The 22488-nt window shown below is 50.9% G+C and overlaps 1 protein-coding gene across 18 annotated transcripts in view; it reads left to right on the forward strand.

Moving 5' to 3' along the window:
• Positions 1–2720: 2720 nt before the first annotated feature.
• Myo18a (myosin XVIIIA) overlaps positions 2721–22488 on the forward strand; it is a 106627-nt gene continuing 86859 nt past the window's right edge. For 7 of the 18 annotated variants that reach the window (XM_028866830.1, XM_037200994.1, XM_037200995.1 and 4 more), the window contains exons 1-2: positions 2721–2826; positions 16809–17888. In XM_028866830.1, the coding sequence (XP_028722663.1) occupies positions 16890–17888 (999 nt within the window). In that variant the 5' untranslated portion in view covers positions 2721–2826; positions 16809–16889. Of the gene's footprint in view, positions 2827–3672; positions 3770–5094; positions 5193–16808; positions 17889–22488 lie in introns of those variants that run through there. The other 11 variants (XM_028866844.2, XM_028866843.2, XM_028866845.2 and 8 more) reach the window with 5 other exon arrangements.

The raw sequence follows: 22488 nt of genomic DNA on the forward strand, positions 1-22488 counted from the left end.
AGCTATATAGCAGGACCCTGTCACAAAGACAAAGACAAACAAAAGAACAAGGCTGGAGTTTAGCCCAGTTCCTAGCATGCATGAAATCCCGGGTGTGATCTCAACCCAGTCGCCCTTAAAATGGCATGGTGACCCATGTGAGTAATCCAGCATTTGGGAGGCACAGACAGGAAGATCAGAAGTTCAAGGCCAGCTCAGGCTACATAAGACTGTGTCTTAAAAACAATGATTAAAGAAATGGTCCCTGGGTTATTTTATGGGGAAATCCCTCTGGTATTTTTTTCTGTGAAGGGGGAGAGGTGTTTTACTTTTACTTCAGTTTATAATGAAGACAAAGCGGAGGTACACACCTTTAATCCCAGCACTCAGGAGGCAGAGGCAGCAGGTCTCTGTGAGTTCAAGGCTGACTTGGTCTATATAGAGAGTTCCAGGTCGGCATACTGAGATCCTGTCTCAAACCAAAACCAAAAACCAAAAACACAGATCCAAACAAACAAACCTCACAGTTTGACATTTATGGCAAAATTGAGTGGAAAGTACAGAGGGTTTGTTTTGTTTTGTTTATTTTTTCCAAAGCATGTCCTCTATCTCCCAAGTGCTGGGATCAAAGGTGTGTGCCCCCACCACACGGCTGTACCCCTTCCTCCATCACCCAGGTGTCTTTTTTTTTTTTTTGTAAATAATTTGGTTTTTTGCAAGGTTTCTTGTTGTAGCCTTGGCTATAGACCAAGCTGGCCTTGAATTCAGAGATCCGATTGCTTCTGCCTCCTAAGTGATGAGATCAAAGGTGTGTGCCACCACCACCTGGATTCCCAGATGTCTTAGTGTTTCTATTGCTGTGATGAAATACCATGACCAAAAGCAAATTGGGGAGCAAAGGGTTATTTCTGCTTACACTTCCACATCCGTGTTCATCATCAAAGGAAGTCAGGACAGGAACTCAAACAGGACAGGACCCTGGAGGCAGGAGCTAATGCAGAGGCCACAGAGGAGTGCTGCTTGCAGCCCATGGCTTGCTTAGCCAACTTTTTTTTTTTTTTTTCAAGACAGGGTTTCTCTGTGTAGTTTTGCGCCATTCCTGGAACTCGCTTGGTAGCCCAGGCTGGCCTTGAACTCACAGAGATCCGCCTGCCTCTGCCTCCCAAGTGCTGGGATTAAAGGCGTGAGCCACCACCGCCCGGCTCCAACTTTTTTTATTAGAACCCAGGACCACCAGCCAAGGGGTAGCCCCAAACACAATGGCCTGGGCCCTCCCCATCAATCACTGATTAAGAAAATGCCCTACAGGCTTGCCTGCAGCCAGATCTTATGGAGACATTTTCTCAGCTGAGGTTCCCTCCTTTCAGATGACTTTAGCCTGTGCCAAGCTGACATACAGCTATCCAACACACCAGCTGAGGTTCAATGAGGTGATATACAATCTGTGGATTTCCAAAAAAGTCACAACATTTGTTCACCAATGTAGTAGCATACGGACTAGTTTACCACCCTAAAAGAAATAAATCCCTGCGTGCTGCCCTTCTGTCTGTCCTTCCACCCCCGCTCCTGACAACCACTAACCTCCCATCACCTCTGTAGGAATCACTACTTCTGCCTCTTCCAGAACAACAGACAATACACAAAAAGTATGTAACCTTTTCCAATTGCTTCTTTCACCTAGTAATATGCAGCAGGGCTCCTCCCCGTCGTTCCATGCCTTAGTTGCTCATTTCTCTTTGGCATTGAATATTTCATTGTCTAGATGTACTATACATTTTACTGATTTATCCACCTACTGAAGAGATCTTGCTCACTTCCATGTTTTGGCGATTATGAATGAAGCTATTGGAAAGTCATGTGCGGGTTTTTGTGTGCACATGATTTCAATTCGTGTGGGTAAATATCAAGAAGAGGTTACATTTTGTAGGAAACTGTCTTTCAGAGACGGGTGTGGTAGCTCTCGCCTTGCGTCCCAGCACTCAGGAGGCAGAGGCAGAGGCAGGTGGATCTCGGAGCTCAAGACCAGCCTGGTCAACAAAGAGAGTTCCAGGAGAGCCAGGGCTACACAAAGAAACCCTGTCTCGAAAGAGCAAAATAAATAAATTAATTATATTGAATAAACTGTCTTTCAATGTAGCTGTGTCCCCGCCACCATGGTGTTTGAACTTGTTTCCCTCCTCTCCCAAGCTGGGCTCTGGACTCGGGGACCTTGTCAGTGTTAGACAGACTCTCAGAGCCTCAACTAAGCTACTGAGAGCCTGTTCCCACCTTGGGGTGTAGCTTTGGAAGTGCCCTCTTGGATTTAGCCAGTTGGCATCGTCCCGCAGGGACTTGTGCGTACCTCTGCAAAGCCACTCTGGGAAGCGGCAGCCACCAAGACTCAGTTCCAGTCTTTGAATAGCTCTTTCCTGACCAAGCCCACGAATGTCCAGTGCCTGCCTTGTGCAGAACTTCCAAAATTTAGCACGTCCCTCTGGTGTCTTCCCTGGACAGTGCAGCTCAACCCCTTTCAGATCTGCCCGCAGCCTTCAGCGGCTAGAGCGGACAGAATCTCCAGGCAAGGCCTCTGGGACAGGGCTTCCATGGTCTCGGAGTCCTGCGGGGACCATCTCGGGGCAGCGCCGGGCGCCCCCTTGGCTCTGGGTCTGGCGGGGCGCCCGGGCGTTAGGCCGGCGGGTGTCTATCCGGCCAGTCGCCAGGAGGGGGCGCCCTTCGGTCCGCTCGACTCGCGCGGGCGCGGGGGGCGGCGCTGCGCTGCGCCGTGCTGCGCTCCAGCCGGGACCCGGCCGGGGCCGCTGGATGCCGCGTCTCCGCTCCTGCTGCCTGCCGGGCGGGCTCCGGCGGCCGGTGAGTGCGGGGCAGTCCGGCGGCGGTGAGCCGGGCCCGGGAGGGTGGCGCGGTGGGCTGGGGCCGGCCGGCGGGGCCCGCGGGCTCCTGCTCCTCCCCTGTCCCTTGGAAGCGGCGGCCCGGGCTCTAGGCTCTGTCCCTGGCGGCGCCGCGGGGCTGGACAGCCCGGGTGGGGGCCGATCGGGAGCGGCGGGCAGGGAAAGCGCGGGGCCCGTGCTGGCAGGCTGGGCGCCGGAGGCAGGGCAAGGGTGGCCTTTGGCTTGGGAGGGACTGAAGGTTTAGAGGACCCCGGTGGCCCAGAGCTGCGGGATGGGGGCTGCAGCCTCGGGACTGGGTCGGCGCGGGGGGGGGGGGCGTCTCTGGGCTAGGCCCGAGACCCCCAAATGAAGCGAGCGGAGGAGGCACCGAGGAAGACAGCGAGGAGAGCGAGCACCTCCGCCGAGTCCTTTATCCCTGCCAGCGGCCTTCACCCTTTCGCTGCCAGGCCGACAGCGGGCTCCTCTCAAAGGGAGCAGCTGCTAGACAGCTGGCAAAACAATGGAGACCCCGCTCCCCGGGCCCCCTCCTCTTGGGACAGATGATGGGGGCGGGTGGGCGAATGTCAGGCTAGGGGGATTAGCCGGGTAGGCTGCCCCGTGTTGTAACTGGTTGCCCACTTCACCTTGCCCTGCAGGGGGTGGGTGTGTGTGTGTGTGTGTGTGTGTGTGTGTGTGTGTGTGTGTGTGGGAAGGTAGGGCAGCCTGCCCCAGGCCTCTGGGAGAGAGCACCGATGCCCCGCCCTGCGAACCTGCCATGCCAGTTGCTCCGCCAATGGAAGGGGAGGTGGCAGGGTCAGGTGCCCCCGCCCTTCCCTGGGCTGGAGGCACACAGGTTGGTACCCAGCCTGACCCAAGGAGTGGGTCACACTCCTGGAGGCGATAAGGCCCGCCGGGACACACCACAGGTTGGGGCTTTGTTGTGTGTGTGTGTGGGGGGGTGTCGCCCGGTGGCAAGGCACATGTGTCCGACTGATTAGTTGGGAAGGCTGCCGCCAGAGCGAGCCAGAGGTGGCTGGAGGTGGGAAGGGAGGGCAGCCAGCTTGGTCTTGTATTCACTGTGCCTGGTCTGTTAGCCAGCAAGGCATGTGTTTGTAGCGTGTGGAGAGGGCAGGGAGGCATTTCCTGGAAGGGGCTCTCCTGCAGGGCCTTCCTGCCCTCAGGGAGTCCTCCAAATAATAGAATTAGGGTCCTTCTCCCTTCCTGTCTCTAATGCCCTGGGCTTGTTTGCATAGGTTGACTTTGCCCCTCTGGGTCCCTGACATATGTCTGTGGTTGAGGAGACCCTGAAAGCTCTCCTCTGGTAGGTAGTTGAGGGAGTACATATTGGAAAGAAGGTTAAGTTCACCCCAGGACTAAGAGCAGGGCCACTCTAGCAGATGATGAATCCAGAGGACGCTGATTCAGGCTGCCTTGGCTTCTGCTCACCAAATCTGGAGCCTTTTCCTTGAGCAGGTTGGTGTCCTGTTGCCATGGCAATAGGCCTGGCTAAACTGTGCGCCCACCCTTTCTGGTTCTGGGGCTACTTTCTATTTGGGGATATTGAGAGTTGCTCTCCTGATGTCTCCGGCTTCCTGACAGGCCTTGTTGGGTCTTTCTCAAAGGCCTGCCTCCTCAGCTTCCCCTCTGTCCTTTCATGAGGCGGCTTTCCAGGAAGCATCTTCCTGGTTGTTGGACAAGACTTGGTTGGTTATATATAGCCTTGGGTGGAGGTATGCTTGGCTAATGGGGAATTGAGGATATCGGGAGTGGAGCCTCAATTCCAGGAAAACAATGGCTTTGGTGTGAGCTGTTGTGTTGCAGGCTTAGGAGACTGAGGAAGGGTTGTAGCCAGGGGAGGAGGGAGGGAGGGAGGAGGAAGGTCACGGGCTATGGACACTTCCTTTGAGAGCTTGGACTTTGGATAGTTGACTACCGGATACCGGCATCTGAGTATTTCACTTGTTTGCTCTCTCCTGGCCTGGCTCAGGGCCCAGCTTGTATGCCTGAAGGCTTCTTCCTCAGAAGCCCTCATCACATGGACGGTGCCCTTCCTGACTCCAGGGCTGTCTGGGCTTATTGCCCGGATCCCCTTCGGTAGCTTCTCCTTGAAGGGGGCATGTGTCTAGGGTTCCCCAGAAGCAGGTATTTGAAGGTGAACTGGGTGGGGCAGAACTGGGCATTACGTGCAAGGGGAATCCACCCTGCTGGGGTGGAGCGGGGAACCGGGACTCCGGAAGTCTTCATCCAGACTTAGTGTGTCAAAGGATTTCAGGAGAGCAGGGCTGTTCTTGCTCCTTCAAACCCCTAGCCTCTGGAGTGGGCACCACAGCCGAGAAGCAGAGCGTCTGTGTGAGTCCTGGTAGGAGGGTAAAGCTGAAGGGCTGGGATCGGCTGTGGGTTGTGATTGACAGGTTCTCACAGCACTCAGGACCCGCTGAATGAAGTTGTAAAGCTGTGCTTTGGGTTCGGTCCTGGCTGCTCTCAGATCTGTACACCTCATCCTACCCCGGTCATCACTGTTTCCTCGCCCCAGCTCTACGGAGGCCTTTTATTCTTCTTATTTTTTTATTTAACCATTTTCTGGGGTAGCCAGAATTAGGGGGTGCAGCGCAGTCAAGTTTGGAGCTAGAGTGGTGGGAGTGGGTGGTGACTCTGCCGTTCCTCCACTTGCTTCATCTCCCCGCTCCTTGTGGAGGTAGGAATTGGGTGGCTTGTAAATGATACATGTTCCCTTGACATTTCGGTTTAGACAAACAGGGGTTTCAAGTTGTAGACTGAGGGTTTTAGAGGGCTCAAGGGTGGCTTTCTCTTTTTGCCAGGTACTTCATCATCTTTGAGTATATATATATTTTTTCTCCGGTCTTCAGAGGGATGTTGGTGTTGGGTTCAAGGTCACACAGCAAGCCGGAGCCAGAGAGGGATTCGAACCTGTATTTTGTAGTAGAACAGAATTTCTCTCAGGCAGAGGTTAGGGGCCAAGTCTGGGCTGTCAGACCCTTGAGGATTTTACAGCTGGAAGACCCGAGGCTGGACGGGAGATGTCCCTTGTTCAAGGTCACACAAGGGGTGGATGGCCTGCAGGGCCATGGCAGGGCTGGGCTGCGGGCAGGAGGCGCTGGAGGCTGAGGTGACACTTGGCCAGGCCGGGCTGGAACTCAGGCATTCTCCCGCCCTGGTCTTCCCCGGGCTGGCAGCTTGCTGCTTGTTCCCGGAGTGGGTTCCGCAGCAGCAGGAACTGCATGCAGATGCTGCTGCTGCTGCTGCTGCTGCTGCTGCTGCTGCTGCTGCTGCTGCTGTGCGGGCTGGCTGGCCAGGGCCGCGGGGCGACCGGGCTGCTCTGGGCGGGCCGGCTGATGTCATGTGAGAAGTGCGCACACCTGGAGCCAGATAAGCTCCGTGTGACCTGGCTGTGAGTCACGCGGCACTGCGGAGCTCAGCAGAACCCGCGGGGCGCGGCGGCGGGCGCGGGCCAGGTCAGCCTGCGCGACCCTGCCTGGCGCGCCATCGTCTTAGGCCGGCCTGGGGAGGGGGCCTCGGCTGGAGGGAACCGCGGCTCCCGGCTCCCGAGGTCAGAGGCCAAGGGAGAGAGGCCGGCCCCCTCGGGAAGGCATTTCCTTTGTATTTATTTATGAGTGTGGGGTGGGGTGGGGGCTGGGGGACTGACCTGAGGGTCCATCCACAGCAGCCGAGTCAGGGCCTCCGTTTTGGGGACGCCAACGCTGTAGTAGTTTCCATTTCCTGGGGTTTCTTCTTTGTCCACGGCAGGATGGTCCATTTAACTCTGTCCTAAAGCTGCAGAATGCCACTCAAAAGTTTTTGAAGATGAGAAGGCAAGCCTTATACTGACCATGGCAAATCCTGTTTACAGCTTTGATACCGGTGGATCGCTCACGACCTTGTCAAGACTCCCTTTTTCATTTTTTGAAGTGGCCACCCTCCCCATCTCCGACTCTGGAGTTATACCTTTTGTTTTTGGTGCAGCGCTGGGGATTCAAACCCAGGCCTGTCGCAGGTGCTGGTCAAACCCAGAGCTATAGGCTAGCTCTGCAGAGCTTTTAAAGGCTTGTTGTATGGATATGTAGAGAGGGTTAAATGTTATATCAAAATATAATTTAACATACTTATTTTTATGTTTTCTATAGAAAATAAAGCATGCAGAAAAGTAGAAGAAAAGTTGATCAAAATCCCATTCCACTCAATTCCCTTGCCCACACTTGGATACACATACACATCTACCAGCTGAATATTCATGCCTGGCGGTGGTGGCGCACTCCTTTAATCCCAGCACTCAGGAGGCAGAGCCAGGCGAATCTCTGTGAGTTCGAGGTCAGCCTGGTCTACAGAGTGAGATTCAGGACAGGCACCAAAACTACACAGAGAAACCCTGTCTCGAAAAACCAAAAAAAAAAAAAAAAAAAAGAATATTCACATTGTAAAAAAAAAATTATAACATGGGCCAGAAAAAAATGGCTCAGCTGGAAAAGGTACTTACTGACATGCCTGATGATCTGAGTCAATTCCTGGGACCCACATGGTAGATAGAAGGAGAGAACTCTCACAAGTTGTCCTCTTATGTCCACAGTAGTGCTATGGTACATAAGCTCATACGCATGCAGATAAGTAAATAAAATGTAATAAAAATTAAAAGCGCGCGCGCGCGTGCGCGCGCGCGCACACACACACATATATCATAAATCTGTTTTTAGCTGTTCTAAACTCTGTATCTCTTCCTCAAAGCATACATTCCCCACCCCATGAATATGCAAATAAAATATGTAATATACACGTGTACATTCACATACACATACATACATACATTAAAAATTTTTAGCTGGGTAGTGGTGGCACACGCCTTTGATCCCAGCACTTGGGAGGCAGAGGCAGGGGGATCTCTGTAACTTCGAGGCCAGCCTGGGCTACAGAGTGAGTTCCAGAAGAGTCAGGGCTATTATACAGAGAAACCCTGTCTGGAAAAACAAAACAAACAAGGAAAAATTTTAGCAACATGGGCCGGGGGAGATAGCTCAGCTCTTGTAGAGGGCCTGAGTTCAGTTCTCAGCACTCACATGGTGGCTCACAACTTCTGTAGCTGCAGTTTTAGGGCATCCAGTACCCTCTTGTAGCTTTCATAGGCACCTATAGGTACATACAGACAAAACACTGGTACACATTAGAAAAAGAAACCAGAATACACTATGCTTTTTTTTTTTTTTAATTTAACAGTATAGAATTTTTCCATTCAGTATATACAAATGTACCCCCCTCCCTTTTTCAGCCTGGGGAACTGAACCTAGGGCCTTGTACATGCTAGGCAAGCACTCTAATGCTGAATTATGCCCACAGCCTGTATCTCATTCTTTTAATAACTTCCTAGTTATTTTGTAATTTAGCAATTTATTTAGTGGCACACATTTATGTTTATAGATTTGCTATTATAAACAAAGCCACAAAAGATTAGTAATGTTTATTATGTGAAACGTCTATAGATGATGCACCAGTAGAATTGACCAGGCAGGGGCTGGAGATGGCTCTGTGATTAAGAGCACTTTTTTCTCTTCTGGGGGCCCAAGTTCAGTTCTATACAGTTCATAACCACTTCTTTGTTGTTGTTGTTTTTCCTTTTTTGATTTTTCGAGACACGGTTTCTCTGTGTAGCCCTGGCTGTCCTGGAATTCACTCTGTAGACCAGGATGGCCTTGAACTCACAGCGATCCACCTGCCTCTGCTTCCCAAGTGCTGGGATTAAAGGCATGTGCTACCAGGGTGCAGATTCATAACTACTTGTAAGAACAGCTCCAAGGGACTGGACACCCTCTTCTGGCTTTTTCATGTACCTGTGCACACGTGGTATTACCCAAGTAGACACACACATACACATAAAACTTAAAATAACTGGACAGGTCAAAAAACATGTATATAAGTAATTTCATAGGCACCACCACTTGCCCTACTAGAAAATCATGCCAGGGCTCACTCCCACAGCGTGTGCACTAAAATTGAATGATCTGGGGATTAGCATGGCTCCTGGCAAGGACCACATACAAGTTCATGAAGCAGTTCCTGCCTCCTCCTCCACCTCACCCCGCCACACACACACACACACACATACACACACACACACCGCCCTCAGACAGGGTTTTTCTGTGTCCCCTGGCTGTCCTGGAACTCGCTCTGTAGACCATGCTGTCCTCAAACTCAGAGATCTGCCTGCCCCTGCCTCCTGAGTGCTGGGATTAAAGGCGTCCACCACCACTGCTAGGCTAGCTTAGCAGTTCCTATTTTTATAATAAAAGTGGCAAGTGGCCTGGCCTTTTTGATACTCAAAAAGAAAGAAATTCTGGGGCCGGTGAGAAGACTCAGCAGGTAAAGGTACTTGCCACCGAGACCGTCGGCCTGAGTTCTGAGTTTGACCCCTTGAGCCTACATAGTGGAAAGAGAAATGACGACTCCAAGTTGTCCTCTGACCTGTGCACGTCTGCTCCCACCCCTAGAATAAACACATGTCATTACAATTGTTTAAAGAAATCACATCAGTTTGTACTTTAATCAACATATATGAGAGTCTGTTTCCCAATCCCTAGCTGATATTGCTCTTGAAGCCTTCTGTTAAACTAAGTAAAAAGTACTACGTGCTGTGTCACGTGTCTGTGACTACTTGGGAAGCTGAATTGCTGTTCCTGTTTGCCAGCCTTTTGTGTTTCTGCATCCGTGAATTTCCTGTCTATATTCTTAGCAGTAGCCATGCAGGGCTCTGGACTCAAGCCAGCAGACGCATCTGGCCACGTGCTCACTGGCTTGACTTCACACCTTTGGGCTTCACTGTCTACATACAAAGGTCTAAAGCAGGACGGTGGTAGTGCACTCAGGAGGCAAAGGCGGGTGGATCTCTGTGAGTTTGAGGCCAGCCTGGTCTACAGAGCGAGATCCAGGACAGGCAGGGCTACACAGAGAAACCCTGTCTCAGAAAACTAAAGCAAAGCAGAAACAAAGGTCTGGACTTAATTTAGTTACATTTGTGCTGGTTTGTGCACTCTTCAGTACTAAAGGCAAAGATTATGCCTTGGGAGGTGGAAGCAGGCATAATCTTTTGTTCAGGGTCATCCTTCTGCTGTGTGCTGAGTTTGAGGCTAGCTCAACCTGTCCCTTCCAAAATAAAAAATGTTTTGCTTCTGTTAGATAATTATTAATTATAAAAAATAATTAAAAAATAATTTGTGTGTGTGTTTGAGGGAAGTGTCTGATCTGCTATGGCACACACGCAGAGATTGGAGAACAACCTTGCAGAGTTAAGTCTCTCCTTCTACTCTTCCAGGGGTCCGGAGTTAAGTCTCTCCTTCTACTCTTCCAGGGGCCCGGGGATAACTCAAGGCATCAGGTTTTCATTTCAGGGGACGAATGCCTTTAGCTCTTGGACTCTCTTGGTAGCCCTTTGGTGCCGTTCTTGAGAGCTTCCTATGTGGCTAGGCATTGTAAGAACATCTCTATGTACATAGGATATAGTAAATGATACCTATATGTATTTCATTCCCACTCCTTTTGTGGTAGGAGTTATTATTATTATATATTATATTATTATTATTATAGGTACTATTATTTTGTTCATCATACAAATGAGGAAAAGGAAGCGTTCAGGGTCTCTAAGTGACTTACTCCAACTTATTCATAAAGTTGTATGAAAAATTTGACAAATCTTAAAGTAAGTTAAAGCTATCAGTATGCCCCACTCCAAATCCTGTAGCAAATATTCACTAACTAGAATTTGATATTTGTTTACAGGGTGGTTTTTGTTTTTGTTTTTGTTTTTGTTTTTTTTTTTTGAGACAGGGTCTCACAGTGTAGCCCTAGCTGTCCTGGAACTCAATCTGTAGACCAGGCTGGCCTTGAACTCAGAGATCTACTTGCCTTTGCCTCCCAAGTGCTGAGATCAATGGCATGTGCCACCATGCCCAGCAGTTCTCTCTCTCTCTCTCTCTCTCTCTCTCTCTCTCTCTCTCTCTCTCTCTCTCTCTCGTAAATATTTATGCTCAAACAAATGCACTGATCTTACAGCACACTATCTGATAACACCTGACAGATCCATAAACTTGTCAGCTCATACTTCTATGAACATTCATGGCGTGATCATTACTCCAGAAAGTCCCCTCATGTCCTTTCTCATACATTCCTGACCTCTAGGCCCCAAGGATAACCGCTGCTCTGGCCTTTCTCCCCATAGGTTAGTTTTGGTGGCAATAAGTAGATTCCTACCACCAGGTATACTGTGGCACATGCCTGTCAACCCAGTACTCAGGAGGATCAGAGATTCAGGGTCATCCTTAGCTACACAGTGAGTTTAAGTCCAGCTTGGGCCATATGAGATCTTGTCTTAAAAAAGGAAAAAGAAAAAAACAGAATCAACTGGAGCGGTGGTGGTGCCTGCCTTTAATCCTAGCACTTGGGAGGCAGAGGCAGGTGAATCTCTGTGAGTTCGAGGCCAGCCTGGTCCACAGAGCAAGTTCTAGGACAGCCAGGGCTACACAGAGAACCCCTGTCCAAACAACAAACAAACAGAATCATATTAATGTGTACGCTTGTGTTAGTGGTTTCCTTCCCTCCTGTTTCAAATGTTTTTGAGATTTATTCTTGTTACATGAGTAGTATTCCATTTGTGGATATGTAAACTCTTTATTCTTGTACTTTGGGCTAATGGAGGCACATTTGCGTCGAGTGCTCCTTGCCTTCAGGAGGCTCACTGTGCTAAAATATGACTTAGCAGCTGAACTGACAGAGTGTCCTTGGAGACAGGAGGGTCAAGATAACTTAGGGACATACTTACCTTTCCTCCAGTCCAAATGAGGAGAAGCTTCCTGGTCAGGGCAGTCAGAGAAAGAAGTCAGGATGATTATAAGGCTAAAGTCACTGGAAGGAAGGGAGAGGGCAAGAGAGGAAGGGGCGGGGCGGGAGAACTGTAACCAGAATGAGGATCTGGGAGATGGTGGTTTCGAGCTGCTGGAGGCTTCCATCTGAGGCCAGGGCGGCTGGCAAGTCCCAGGACTCCGAGAAGGGTATGGAACCCAGCTCTTCAGGGGACTGAGCAAGGCTGAGAAGGACAGCAGCAGCAGTCGCTGCACGGCAAATTGGCTTCTGGAGAGGGAGGGTGTAGGAGTCAGGTAGTGGCAGACACATGGCTCAGCGGAGACTTGATCCACAGCCAGGCCCGACCACATGGGGCTGGCTGTGGGGAAAGGCTGCCTTGTGAGCTGTGCAGATAATAGTCCCAGGACAGGAGTGGTAAGAGACTCATGGCGCAGCCTCTTAAGGCCTCGGGCTTGCGATGAGAGGAGTGTCTCTGACAGACAGTTAATAGCTAGCTTGTGTCCACAAGACGCTTGGACTGTTGGAGTTTTAGAGCTGGAAGAGGTCTGGATCATTTAGTTTTCAACCTTGAGCAAAGTGACAGACTCAAGGTCCCCTGGAGATCTGTGGCAAATCTGGGCTTAGATACAAAATCCTTGACGGTTTTAGTCAGAGCTATCCCCTGTGGTGCCGTCTGGTCTGTTTATTGTGGTGACAGTGAGGGACAAGCTATCAGTGGGAGAGGGGCTGACATGAAATTACTTCGAAGGGACTTTTCCAGCTCAAAGATTCTAGAGTCCTTGTTTTGTTTGTTGTTTGTTTTTTTGAGACAGGGTTTCTCTGTGTAGATTTGGAGCCTGTCCAGGAACTCACTCTGTGGCTCAGGCTGGCCTTGAACTCACAGAGATCCACCTGTCTCTACCTCCCAAGTGCTGGGATCAAAGGCGTGTGCCATCACCACCCGGCAGATTCTAGAATCTTGGGACTGTTTTCCGTTGATAGCGCTCAGTTATCTAACCTCCAGCGAGCCAGGATTGGGTAAGGACAGCATGGTTGACAGTTGGTTCTCCGTGGTTAAGGTCCCCTTGTTTGTCCCCTCTCAAATCCCCAAGTGTTTTCCATTTTCTTCTCCAGGTATCCCGGAGCCGACATCTAAATTAGTCCGTTAGGGCAGTGTGGGTGGTGATCAGCCAGAGATCCCACAGCCTGGCGTAGGGTGGATCTCTGCCTTCCTCCATGAGCACTGGGAGGAGATAGTCCCTCTAGAAAGTGCCCCACACTTTCTGCCCACTGCACTGAGTCCAGACCCAGCTGACCAGGAATGCTCCTGATTGGTGCTTTTAGGGGGCCTATGTTTCCTGTCTTCCAGCTTCCAGGGACTGACTGTTCACTGAAACATTTCGAAGCAAAAATTTCAGTTTTACCAAGGAGAAACTGAGGCCTGAGGAGCAGGAGAGATAGCTTAGTTGGTAAAAGGCTTGCCTTGTAAGCATGGGTACCTGAGTTCCTTCCCAGGACTCAGGTTTAAAAACAAACAAACAAACAAAACAAAACAAACAAAAACAAATGAGCAAGTGGGACATGGTGGTGGTACGGATTATAACCCCAGGGCTGGGGAGCAGAGATAGGTGGGTCCCTGGAATTCGGTGGCCTGCCAGCGTAGCGGACTCTGTGAGCTCCAGGCTAGTGAAAGACCCTGCCTGAGGTTGACCTCTGGTTTCCATCTGCACATGTACAACCACACCTGTGTGCACCATTGCACACACAGAGAAACTGCAGTCACAGAGGGAAATGGGTTCTTGCTACAACAGCTATAAGGAGTTAGTGGCCAAACCAGAATTCTTACCCCTATGAATACGTTCTGTCCTGGTTGGCCTTCTTTTGACTCAATAAACACCATGACCAAAACCAACCTGGGGAGGAAAGGGTTTTCAGAGTTCCTCCTGAAGGGAAGTCGGGGCAGGAACTCAGGGCAGGAACTGAGGCAGAGGCCATGGAAGAGCGCTGCTTACTGGCTTTTTTCTCATAGCTTACTCAGCCTGCTTATACCTCCTGGGACCTCCTGCCTAGGAGTGGCATTGCCCACAGTTAGTGGAGAAAATGCCCTATAGGTTTGTCTGATGGGGGGCATTCTCTGATTCTTCTCTTCCCAGATGACCCTAGCTTGTGTCAAGTTGACAAAAAACTAACCAGGATACATTCTATGGCTAGAGTTCTCTAGAGTTGTACTGGCCCCTCCAGCAGCCAGGGACTGAATATCTGAAATGTAGCCTGTCTGAATTGAATTATGCTCTAAATGTAAACTCCACACCAGAATTTTATTTGTTTGTTTATTTATTTGAGACCAAAACAGAACCAAATATGGAAAATTGAATATAAAATATTCCAATTTTTTTATGAAGATTACATGTTGAGATGACAACAGTTTGAATATATCAAATGAAATACATTATTAAACTTAAGTTCATCTAGTTTTTTTGAAACAAGATTTCTATTTCCTGTTCAAATTGGCCTCAAATTTAAGATTCTGTCTCAGCCTTCCAAGTAGTTAGAATTATAGGTATGCACTGCCCTACCCAAATTCACCTCTTTCTTCCTCTTTGTTATTTATTTTATGTGTATGGGTGTTTTACTTGTGAATCTTAAAGGTACTTATTAATAAAATCAAACCTGAGGCCAGTTATTGGGGTGAATGCTGGAAGATCAGAGAAGCAGAACAAGCCACAGCTTCCTCACCTCGACAGTTCCTCAGCTGATCTTGTTTCTTCAGACTGGAAGCCTCTCAGTCCTCATCTAGAATGAATCTCAGCTGAACTGTTCTGCTCAAAGTCTAATAAGCTTAACCAGCCAAAAGCTTCTAGTTTCTGGTCTTCATGCCTTATATACCTTTCTGCTTTCTACCATCACTCCCTGGGATTAAAGGCTGGCTTTCTGGGATTAAAGGCGTGAATCACCATGCTTGGCTGTATCCTTGAACACACAGAGATCCAGGTAGATCTCTGCCTCTGGAATGCTAGGATTAAAGGCGTGTGCTACCACCGCCTATCCTCTGTGTTTAATATTGTGGCTGTTCTGTTCTGTGACCCCAGATAAGTTTATTAGGGTGCACAGTATTTTGGGGAACACAATACCACCACATACTTGTATGTATGTGTGTGCACCACATATGTGCCTGGTGCCCATGAAGGCCAGAAATGGCTGTTGGGTCTCCTGGAACTGGAGTTACAGATGATTGTGAACTGCCATGTGGGTGCTGGGATCAAACCTGGGTCCTCCTGGAGAGCAGCCAGTGCTCTTAACGGCTGAGCCATCTCTCCATCCCCTTCACTTATTTCTCTTTATCTTTTAAAATATGGCTACTTATTTAAAAAAAGTCTGTATACACATATATATTAATTTGGATTTTATTCCATGTAGCTAGTACTGCTTTAGAAGGAAGATCTGGCCGGGCGGTGGTGGCGTACGCCTTTAATCCCAGCACTCGGGAGGCAGAGCCAGGTGGATCTCTGTGAGTCTGAGGCCAGCCTGGGCTACCAAGTGAGTCCCAGGAAAGGCGCAAAGCTACACAGAGAAACCCTGTCTCGAAAAACCAAAAAAAAAAAAAAAAAAAAAAAAGAAGGAAGATCTGCCAGGGACTACATGGATCAGGGTGATTTGCAGAGGTGAAGAATTGGGCAGCACACAGGAGTGTACTTGGGAGTTGCTGGTCTTGACGCCTTCCTGGGCATTGAACCTTGGGTGGTGAGGTTTGGTTCCTCTCAGTGGAATGGGGATACTACAGGACTTTGCCTGGCTGTGGGGGTGGGGTAGAGAGGAAAGGCCTGTCCAGGGCCTGGCAATAGGCCATTACTGGAGGGGGTAAGCTCATAGATCCTTTGTCTGGAATTCAGAGGGGAGGCTTTCATGGAGAGAGAGAAATTACAGTTAATTTCTAATTAGATGGTATGGCCTACTTCTGTTTTGTGTTCCCTGCTGGTTAGAACTAGAAAGGCTCTCTGAGCTCCACCCCCACCAGGTTTTTCTTAGTTCTGCCCCGAATTGGGTGTGCAGGAGAGTGGGGGGTAGGATGGGACTGTAGGTGCTCACATCCTGGAGCTGGGCCTTTCTCTGGGGCTACCACAACTTTCTTCTCCAGGCTATATTTAGGTGTTGGTCTGGGGAAAAGGATGTGAGTTTTTCAGGATCCTGTTTATCTAGCTGACCCCACCCCACCCCCACCTCACAACTGTCTGTCCTGCGTACAGTCTGGGATTTCCCCTTCCTTCGATCCCTGCTTTGCTTTGGGCACCCAGGCCTGAGAAGGGACACGGTAGTCTTGCCACTCAGTTCATGGGTAACACCTAACATATGCTCAACTTCCTAAGTGCATTTTTTTTTCTGATTTGTGAAGTAGACACGAAGACTTTGCAGGGATTCTGTGAGGATTGAATAGGAAGGAGTGTGTGTGTGTGTGTGTGTGTGTGTGTGTGTGTGTGTGTGTGTGAAGTTCCTGGTAAGAGACATCAAATAATACTGGGTCCCAGGTGCTGGAAACATGGTTCAGTGGCTAGAAGCACTTGTTTTTGCAAAGGACCTGGATTCAGTTCCCTGCATCCCCCTGGAGGGGGGGGGGGTTGGTTCACAACCGTCTGTAACTCCAGTACCAGGGATCTAACACCGTTTTGGTCTTTTTTGGCACTGGATATACATGTGGTGAATATACAGGCAGGCAGGCAGGCAAGACACTCATACAAATGAATATTGTTTTAACAAGTTGGACCCTTCAAGGTCTTTGAGGCAGGGGCTAAGGCTGCTGCTCTGGGGATTCCAGGCATAGGAAAGCGTCCAGTCACACGGGATGTCCATTGCTTCAGTGGACATGCTGGTGGGGAGGTGATGCTGCAGAATTCCTTCTGTTTGCTTTTGTGTTCTGCTCTTCATTTGGGTTCCAGGTTGGCACAGGTCTTTCTGTAGGTCAGGTCTCTCCAGGTACACCTACACTTTGATCTAGAGTAAAGTTAGGTAAAATTATGTAAATCAGAGTGTCTGGTACATCATTAGCGCGTGGTGAGGGTGACTGGTTTATCAGTCTCCGCTGCTTCTGTCTGAACTGGAAAAGACTGAATAGCTTTTCTCTATTTCTACTTACAGCTTCAAGGTGGGGTCCAAAGACGCTGTGTTAACCACCCATAATCCGCTAGGGGTACAACCCCTAAAAACAGCACACCCACCATGTTTAATCTCATGAAGAAAGATAAGGACAAAGATGGCGGGCGGAAAGAGAAGAAGGAGAAAAAGGAGAAGAAGGAGCGGATGTCAGCCGCAGAACTGCGGAGCCTGGAAGAGATGAGCATGCGCCGTGGCTTCTTCAACCTGAACCGGTCCTCCAAGCGTGAATCCAAGACACGCCTGGAAATCTCCAACCCCATCCCTATCAAGGTGGCCAGCGGCTCTGATCTGCACCTGACTGACATCGACTCTGACAGCAATCGGGGCAGCATCATCCTGGACTCAGGCCACCTGAGCACAGCCAGCTCCAGTGATGACCTCAAGGGTGAGGAAGGCAGCTTCCGGGGCTCTGTGCTGCAGCGGGCAGCCAAGTTCGGCTCACTGGCCAAGCAGAACTCGCAGATGATTGTCAAACGTTTTTCCTTTTCCCAACGGAGCCGGGATGAGAGTGCCTCCGAGACCTCCACCCCTTCAGAGCACTCCGCAGCCCCGTCACCTCAGGTAGAGGTGAGGACGCTTGAGGGACAGCTAATGCAGCATCCTGGGCTAGGTGTCCCTCGACCAGGACCACGGTCTCGAGTCCCTGAGCTGGTGACTAAAAGATTCCCAGCTGACCTCCGCCTCCCTGCTCTGGTGCCCCCCCCACCTCCTGCTCTCCGGGAGCTGGAGTTGCAACGCCGACCCACAGGAGACTTTGGCTTCTCACTTCGGCGCACAACTATGCTGGACCGGGGCCCTGAGGGTCAGGCCTATCGACGGGTGGTTCACTTTGCAGAGCCAGGTGCGGGCACCAAGGACCTGGCCTTGGGGCTAGTGCCAGGAGATCGACTGGTGGAGATTAACGGACAGAATGTGGAGAGTAAGTCCAGAGATGAAATTGTGGAGATGATCCGGCAGTCTGGGGACAGTGTACGGCTCAAGGTACAGCCCATCCCAGAGCTTAGCGAGCTGAGCCGGAGCTGGCTGCGGACTGGCGAGGGACACCGCAGGGAGCCGGCTGATGTGAGTGCTTCCCTGGGCATCAGGGGTGAGCAGGGGAGTGGGCATGTGAGCATCTCCCGTTGGTGTACCAGAGTGGGTGATTGAGGGTACCCAGAACCTTGAGCAGAGCTTAGCAAGAGAGGAAATGGAAAGCTGGGCCAGTCGGGAGGCACCACCCTCCAGGAGAGGGTGCCCCATACTAGATACTCATTGAAACCACACCTTTGCTTCTTCTGTGCCTTGTCAAGATGCTGAAGGCAGTTCCCCAAAAGTTCACTGGGACAAAGCCCTCAGCAATTCAGCTGGGCCTCCTGCTCTGATGTTTCCCTCCAATATCCTTTTGGAGGCCATTGGGTCTCCTGAACTTGGCCGCTTCCCTGGCACTATCAGGAGGAGTGAGATGCCATGGTAGTTGGTGAGGAAGTATTCAGCTTCATCATATAGAGATAGCTTAGGGGCCTGGGTACCATATTTCCTGAGCCCTAAATTGGAGGTTAACAGGTGTCACCTCCAGATCTGAGAGTATGTGAGCATCAAAGTATAAGAAGTCCAGGGGCTGTGGCGCACACCTTTAATCCCAGCACTCGGGAGGCAGAGGCAGGCGGATCTCTGTGAGTTCGAGGCCAGCCTGGTCTACAGAGTGAGTTCCAGGATAGTCAAGGCTACACAGAGAAACCCTGTTTTTTGGGGAAAAAAAGGATAGGAAGTCCATGTTCTTTAGATCTCAGAGGTGAAAACAATATGACAAATGGCTTAAAACCATGGCTGTCTGGGGGTTACAGTTCTGGGGGAGATGGCTTCTGCTTTCCTTTTACCCTGAGTGAGTGAGGCATGGAACAGCAGGTGAGCTAGGAGGAGTCAGGTCAGAAAGAACCTGTGAACCATGATTGCAGTTTAGATTTACCTACACTGCGGAGACAGTTTGCGTCCTGACTGTCCCCGACACCCACCAGCTGTGATCTCTGTGACAGACCCCAGTGGAAGGCATGAGAGCAGAGATTCAGAGCAAACGCATGGGCAGGTCTCGATGGAGCATCAAGACTTCTGACCTCAGGGATCTCTTGGTGCAGGGAGAGTGGAAGGATGTTGAATGTCCTGTGTGGACATGGTGTGTGAAGGACAAGGTGGCCTGTAGTCGTTGTTCTTGTCCAACTGTGTGTTTCAGGACTGTGCAGATCTAGGCCCTGCAGCCTGAGCAGGGCATGACCTGCCTGGGACCTTTCAGCACTAAGTGACTAGCCAGATGTGCCCAAGTCAGAAAAGGGAGGAAGCAGGGAGGAAGCAGGCAGAGCCCAGCTCCCAGTGACGGGAGCAGGATGCTGGGGTTGCTGGCTCAGTCTTACAGTAAGCTGTGTCCAGAGGAGGCTGAGAGTGGCAGGTCAGCCTTGGGAGGACACACTGGACTTGTGTTCCAGGCCTTCTCTATACTGGAACTGGTTGGGCTTAGCAGCTTCGCAGGAGGAGGTTAGTGGCTAAGAGGATGCCTATGTGGGATCCAGAGCGGAACCTGGGCTTCTTCATTCTAGAGATACATGTTGAGGGCCGGATGGCTCAGCAGGTACATGTACTTAGCTTGCAAGGCTAGCAGTCTTGGGTTGGGTTCCCAGATCCCAGAGAAGAGAACTGACTTCTCAAGTGCCCTCTGACCTCCACATGCATGCCTGTACTCACACACACACACTCAAAAGAAGAAGAAGAAAAAGGAGGCTAGAGAGACGGCTCCATAGTTAAAAGCACTTATTGCTCCTGCAGAGGACCCGGGTCCCATTCCCAGCACCCACAGGTAGCTGACAACCAAACATAACTCCAGCTCCAGGGGATCTGAAGCCCTCTTCTGGTTTCCTGGGGCACCAGGAATTGCTGAGGTGCATATACATACATGCAGGCAAAATGCTCCTACATCGTACACATAAATAAATCTTAAAAAAAAAAAAATAAGAAAGAGGCCAGGTGCAGTGGTGCACGCCTGTAATCCCCACACAGTTGGGACACAGAGGCAGGCGGATCTCTGTGAATTTGAAGCCAGCTTGGTCTACATAGCGAGTTCTAGGACAGCCAGGGCTATGTGGAGAGACCCTGTCTCAAAAACAAAAACAAGACAAACAAAACACACAGAGAGAGCCATACACACTGAGCATCTTCTCTGTGTTGTACCACCCAGCTATGCCAAGTTCAAGAAACGACGATTTAAGGCGATTTAAGGGACGAAGTGAAAGAGAAGCATTTTATCTCAGATCCCAGGCCACAGTGTGCTGCCATGCTTGTCTGGCTTCTCCTCTGCCAATACTGCTTTTCACAGATGGAATTTTCTTCTTCAAGCATGAATCCCCCAGAGTATTGTTGCCAGCTCCCTGCCGAACCACAGCCAGGCCTCTGGGGCCCTGAGCCTGGCATCCCAGATGCCACTACGTTCATTCTTTATAGTTCAGGGACCATCCAGTATCTCACATTTCCCAGCCACCTTCCCCTCCCAGCCAGCTGCTGCTACCCCATCCCCAGGGAAGAGGATGCTTGGAAGAGGCGGGTAGCATCCACCTTGCAGCTGGTATCTCCGAAGTCTGGCTTTCTCTGGCCCCCGTGGGACAAGTCTGGCTGGTGCCCAGAGGACATCTTGCCCAGACTTTAGCCTAGCAGATCTGACAGAGGACACCGTAGGGAACCCCATGCCTATGTGACTTCTGAGGCAATGCAACAGCACAGTAAGACACAGGGGGCTGAAAGAACCTCTGTATCTTCTCCCAGTCGGGTAGCGGTGAGGACTCGTGCAGAAGAAGAGGAGCCCAGCTTGAGCTGAGTGGAGAGGCTTGCCAACTCTCCTGGGAGCCCTCAGCTTATCTTCTCCTCTTCTTCCCGTTCCAACTTCTGCTCCTCGTCTTGGCAATAGTTCCAACCCCACTTCCATGCCAAGAGTCTCCCCGCATCCTCGAGCCCTGGGTGGGGTACCCTGATGACAGTAGCTCCCTAGGGACAGCTCCTGGCAGCCACCCTCCCATCAGGTCATCCGTCAACTGTCCACACGCTGCCTGTCTCCAGGGAACTCCGAGGGAGTCGACTCGCCATCTGTTCTCTCCCCCACACAGACGGGGCCTGAGGCCTGGATTCTTTGTGGTCTGTTTTGAAGGCCCTGGGGGAGAGACACCCTTTGGGATCCCCCCTCACAAGGTGTATGCAGAATCTGCAAACCCTTTCCATCTGTCCTGTAGAGTGCCCTTGGAGGGGGTGAGGGGTGAACCGGAGTGGTGAGGGAGACTTGGGGTCTGAGTGACAGAAATCACTCAGAAGGCCTGGGAGAAGCACCCAGTTCTCACGCCCCTGACACCTGTCCTCCATCAAACAGACATCTGTTTGAAGAGCCTGGCTTGGGCTTTGCCAGTTTCCAAACTTCTCTGAGCCATTCACTCATTCCCCTAATAGACAGAGAAGTCTGATTAAGGGCCAGGCACAGTGCTGGGCATGAGGGGGTTAAGTAAGTAAACTATGACCTTGAGGAAGCACAGTCCTGGGTGCGGATGTGCCAGGGGGCATCATGTGCCAGGGAGCATCATTGGAGCTGCTTTAGCGTAAGGCTGGGCGCGTGCACAGAACGGGGGGAAGGAGGAAGTGGCCAAGTTGGATCCTAGGAAAGGTGGCAGTCACACAGGCCACCTGAGTGGAGGTGACCCTTGATTCTATGAAGATGTGTCTGTCCTCTCTTCCCAGAGATTCAGGTTAGATTGGATAAGCAGCGCCACCCAGCAACTTTCCTTTTGGGATCTCTGGGAAAGGCAGAGCTGGAGGCCAGCAGCTTAGCCCAGGGCGCTGTCCTCTGTGGGTCTTTATAGAAGGTGAGCATGTTTATGGTAGAAGGTGAGCTGGCTCATGTGAGACTTTGGGAAGTTAATACCAACCCCCCCACTCCCACCCCCATCCCCTCCTCCACCACCATCACCACCACCACCATCACCTCTACCCCTCCCCACCCCCATCCACTACCATCACTACCACCCTCATCACCTCCACCATCACCACCACCTCCACCACCCTTCCCCCACTATCACTACCCCCACCACCATTACCACCCACCTCACCCACCCCACCCCCTCCCACCACCACCACCACCCTTCACCACTACTACCCATCACCACCATCACCACCACCAACCCCCCCCCCCCCACTACCCCCCACCCCCCACCCTCTCACCCCTCCCCACCACCACCACCCCTGCCCAGTCTGTTAAGCCATCCAAGGATGCAGCTTCCTCATTCATACTCTGCTGTGCTTCCTTCTGGTACAGTTTTCTCTCTAAGAGGATTCCCAGGCTTTTACCTAAGCTTTCTCTTGAAGATGGCCAGCAGTGGCTGGGCTATCGCAGGGCATCGCTTAGCTCGTGGGGAGGTCCCGGGTGTTATCCCAGCTCTGAAATCAATAAATGAATAAACAAATAAACAAGTCAGCAGAAGGAAGAGGTATACTGGGTGTTCCGAATCCTTATCCAGGTTTCTGTAGTGGAGACTCGTGGGAGACCGCCTGGTCAGGGTTGCCTGTGTCTGGGAAGAGGACACCAGAGTCCCTTCGGCTGTTGTGGAATTTCAGGACTCCTGGGTGGAAATGGTGTGAACCATTAACCTTGTCAGTGAGGTTC

This window comes from Peromyscus leucopus, chromosome 8b (genome assembly GCF_004664715.2).
Source record: "Peromyscus leucopus breed LL Stock chromosome 8b, UCI_PerLeu_2.1, whole genome shotgun sequence".
Lineage (NCBI taxonomy): Eukaryota > Metazoa > Chordata > Mammalia > Rodentia > Cricetidae > Peromyscus > Peromyscus leucopus.